At 35.0% G+C, this 4,996-nt stretch overlaps 1 protein-coding gene across 1 annotated transcript; it reads left to right on the forward strand.

The window, feature by feature from the left end:
• Window positions 1-686: 686 nt before the first annotated feature.
• LOC119579173 lies at window positions 687-4,110 on the forward strand. The gene is given in 4 exon segments (XM_037926873.1): window positions 687-704; window positions 1,255-1,467; window positions 1,662-2,588; window positions 2,590-4,110. Coding segments are annotated over 4 exon segments (1,770 nt in total). The 3' UTR covers window positions 3,202-4,110.
• Window positions 4,111-4,996: the final 886 nt, after the last annotated feature.

Genomic DNA, 4,996 nt, shown 5'->3' on the forward strand with positions numbered 1-4,996 from the left:
GTCTTTCAGTAATGATAAATGAATGCCTGTGTAACAAAAAAAAAAAAGAGTGTGTGTGTGTATGTGTCTATGTTTAAGTGTCCATGTGCATGAATATTGTTTGAGGAAGATAGAACCTGAGGAAGATGGAATCCTGTGATTAACCCCATGCCACCACGGCATAAATGACTCCGCAAGTGCTCAGCCACCAAGAAGTTAATCAGTATTCTTTGTGCCTTCACCTGATTTTCCTCTTCCTTGAGTTTTCAGGATTTTTTTATGCAATTGATATTGATGCTGTTATTTTTGATGTAATTATTACAGGGTTATTAACAATACAAATGGCAATATAAAATATTTCCAAAAATCAAGGAAAAGGGCGAGGTAGGTGAGATAGGCTGGGCTAGTGATTGACTCATTGGTGACTAAGCACTTGTGCAGCCATCTGTGTAATAAACTTAACTTTCATGGGCATGGCCATGGTCATCCCCAACAGCATAGGATTAATCAATAGGTGCTGTTATTTTGATAAAAACTATTGATAACTATTGCCTAGTATTCATCTATATCTGCATGCTAACCAGGTACAATGAGAAAAAGTAGATTCAACTAACACAAAGACTACATTTTTATTTCTGATGTAGTAAACTAAATAAACCTTTTTCTTATACTTAGATAAAGGATTGGTTGTTTGTAAAAGGTTAAATATGAAGGGAAAATTGAAGGTATGTTTGTCATCACATGACAATATCTTATATGTAGATACTTATGCAAAACATTATCTCAAGTTTGTAAGAAGATATTTGGCATCATGCTATTAGACCAATTAGTACTGTTGCTTATGCTGTTAATTTATTATGCTTCAGAAAATAATCAAACTCCTCAGCATAATACTTATCTCTGAACCAAATCATATGCCCATTGTTTATTGTATTTATTAAAATTGTTACATACATGTCTTCTAAAAAATGATGTGTACAGTAATTACATAATATTATATCATATATGAAAGTAAAGTTATCATTGTAGCAGTACATAAATATAGATATCCAGATGTGTACTTGTAAAGAAAATTTATTGATATCTCTGTAAGATACTTTTTTTTTTTAATATAAAACCATTAGACAATAATCCATTTAACTAGTTATATATTTATTTACTTATAGTTAGATATATACCATTACTTTATTTAAATGAATGAAAAAAATTCCATTACTAGATATAGATTCTATACTTTTATCAACTTTTCTGTAGCAGTCCCTCTAATCCTCACAGGTTGAGGAGAAGGAGCCCCGTCGGCCAAGAAAGCGCATCAAACGCGACCCTGGCGAAGACGACTTGGAGAGCCTTGTGATGCCACTTCTGTCAGACACGGGTGGACCTGGTGATGGAGGGCCAGACGATGGACTGGGAGAAGAGAGGAGGAGAAGGAGGAGGACTGTCACAGACCATGAGGGTGGAGGAGATGATGCACATGGAAAAATGAAGGTTAGGACTGGTTATGGCTTTTAGTTGTACTATTAAAAACTGGTACTTTTTTGTAATTGGTGAGGGGGGCAACCTGAGGAAAAGTACTTCTGAAGAAATGGACAAAAAAAATCTTACTGTAAATTTTCTTGTTTTGTATTAAGAATTTTTTTGTATTCAATTCACTGTTTATCACTTCAATCTATCTGTCACAGGTATCAGTCCAGAAGATTGTCGACAGTGCCCTGACACCCTTCCTTGGTAAGATTGAAGAACTCTTTGATCCTTCTGCATCAACTCTTCAAATTGCCAGGACTTCACAACACATTATCACTCTCTGGCATGCAGACATCCTCCTCACTAAGCTATTTGACCAGAATGACCTCACCAAGTTCTTCTCAGAAGTCATGAATAATGTTCTAGAAAAGAAGAATCTCATGCACCAGCAGGGGAGTGCAGACACAGAAGGTAATGGCTTCAGTGTGGAATTGCTAGTCACTCATACTGGAGACCCTCTAGTAGATGAAGCATACAGCAAAGCTTCCATAGGGGATTCAGTTGTCCAGGAGGTGGAAACAATCACAGTAGGTGACATGCAAATTATCAATTATCATCAATTTGATCCCCAACATATTCCAAAATATGTTCACATGATAGCAATGTACCGCTACTGGATCCGCATGGGAAAGAGGTCAATGGGCAGGTCCGATCCTAGTGGTGGAGGGGGAGGAGGAGCTGGAAGTAAGGACACTTTGATGCCACCCTTACTGGAGGGCGATGTTTTACCTGATGATTCATCAGCACCTCATGACCTAGATGACCTTGTTAACAGAATGGCAGTTGGGGGAGATGACCTGCTGGTAGGCAGTGGAGGAGCTCTAACAAAAGCATGCTTCCAGCAGGTAAGCAATGACTTGAAACGTAGGGCTGTATCAGATTTAGAACTGTATGTCAATCCATCATTTCACGAGGAGTTGATTATGCACATAATGGTTGATCAGGTGGAGGACAGAGGAACACTTCCACTTAGCCTGGCCGTTTTTCTTGCCAAGGGCTGTAATTTCTGTCGGAAGAAGGAGTGTAAAGGGGAAGATTTAACTCTGCCAATTAGTCCTGACAATCCAGTGTGTCCTGATCGCCAAATGTATTAAGCGCAATCTTATATGTGAAATATGTAATAAGCAGATGTCAAACTCAAAGTCACTAGCAAGACACAAGTATAGTTTGCATGATATCCAGGTAGGAGATACAGGTGGTCTCTTTATTTGCAGTCACTGTGGTGAAACATTTAGTAAAAAATGGAAACTCAACATGCATGAAAGGCAACATGAAGACAGAAAGCTAGAAGTCAACTGTCATATTTGTGGAAAAGTCATGCGTGGAGCTATGGCATTAAAAAAGCATGTCAGTATGGTTCATGAGACAAAGCCACAGTTCCAGTGTGACTTCTGTAACAAGAGCTTTAAACGGAAAGAGACACTGAATGTCCATCGTAGAATCCACACAGGAGAAAAACCATTCCCCTGTGCACGCTGTGATTATGCATCAGAAACTAAAGGCAATCTCAAGGCACACATGTGGCGTAAGCACAAGATACAGTTGGGTGGCCCTACAGCTGAACAGCAGCAACAGCAACAGCAAGCAGCAGAGGAACAAGCAATGGCTGCTACATTAGTTGCTCATGCACATACACTTGCAGATGGTTCTTTCATTATTGCGCAAGGAGCTCCGCCTCCAGGCACAATAATATCATAAGTCTGATGGGTTATATCTCAGCTGTGATATAATCAAGAATTAAAGGATTCTGAATTTTGAATATATGGTACCTGAATAATCAGTGAGTCTGCCTGTGATAATTGTGTTTATAGATATGCAGTATATTGTTATGACTTTTAATTCTATGTTTTTTCTTTCATTCTTTCTTTCTTTTTGCTTTATAATATTTGTTTATTATAGAGCTAATGTATTTTATTGATATTCAGATTAGAAGTCTGGTTACAACTTTTTTCAGATAAGATCTCCAAACTAGTCTGTGGCAAATATCAGTTCAACATTATACACTGTATCAGGGAAAAAGTATATGCCAAACATTTTAGTTTTAGGTTATCTAAACTGTAGAGGTTACAGTTTTATCTTTTTTTATAGCATGATGTTCAAAACTGCATAACTTAAGACTTACTTTTTTCTTCTTCTTTTTTCCCTTTCATAAATATATTATAAGACACTTGAGCTTCAAGCAATACATATACTTCCTTATCTGAACTTAAGTTTCAACCAGTAGATATTATTCCTCAGGCTTCCACCACCATAGAATGGCTGATTTTAATAGAAGTCTTTCTTTTGCTTACTGTATTTTTACAGTTAAATGAAGAGATTCAAGAGCTCCTCTTGGATATTTTGTGTACTGTACTAGATACTGGTGAACATTCTGGATAATGGGTATATATTTGTAGCAGGCTGTTAAATTGTTCTTCTCTCCTAATACTGTGCCTTCTCAGATGTCTGTGAACCAAAGATAATTAAACAGGAAAAAATAAGCAAGACATTTCATTGGCATTTATTAGATAATCTGGTTAATATGTATGTATTTGTGTGTATATTTTTAAGTTGTTATTTATGTTGAACAGATGGTTTGTTTACCTGATATAAATTAGTCATGATGTTCTTATTGTGTATATATCCTAGATATAATCTTAAATTAATTCTAAAGTTGCTATGCCTGATAATTCCAAAATTCACTATGTTTTGAAATATGACATCCTCTCTTCACCAGTTTTGTATATACTACACAAAATTAGATAATTAATTATTTTCCATAAAATGTGAAAAATGAATGCTATAATGGAAAATATTCTTGCAGATCTTTAACTGTAAAATGTTGAAATATGCATGAACAAGAATAATTTGTTAAGGCAAGATTTGTGATTCACTGCAAAAAGAAAAAAATCTATTTCATTTGTAGCTTTCTTTTTTCCACGTTTACCTCAAGGAATTCTTAAAATTGTAAAAGAACAGAAAACAGTTTATTAGTTTGCAAATGTTGTTTAGTTTCCTGAGTATTCAATTACTCAAAATATATTAATTTATTATGAAATGAGACAGACCAAGAAGAACTGAAAGATCTGAGAAGACTGAATCAGTTGAGTAATGTGAGAATACTTAAGAATAATAAAAACATAAAACGAAAATATCAGAAACAGAGAACTAGATACGAAAGACCATGGTAATGACAAGAAGGAAGAACAAAGTTAAATAGCAAATAGCATCAAAATTAGTACATGAATATATTTATGCAAATATAATATTAGCCCACTGTGAATAAAAGATAATATAATCATTAAGCTATTATTATAAACAAAAAATATTACAAAAGTGCTCAGAAAAATTTTAGTCATAAAGTTTAGTTAGAAGAAAGAGGCCTATTTTCCTTTCAAAAAGGTAGAAACAATATGTGTGTGTGTGTGTGTGTACATATACATATATTCATACATACATATACTTATATATATTTCCTCTCTCTCTCTCTCTATTTATCTATCTATCTATCTAT

Source organism: Penaeus monodon, chromosome 2 (genome assembly GCF_015228065.2).
Source record: "Penaeus monodon isolate SGIC_2016 chromosome 2, NSTDA_Pmon_1, whole genome shotgun sequence".
Classification (NCBI taxonomy): Eukaryota; Metazoa; Arthropoda; class Malacostraca; order Decapoda; family Penaeidae; genus Penaeus; species Penaeus monodon.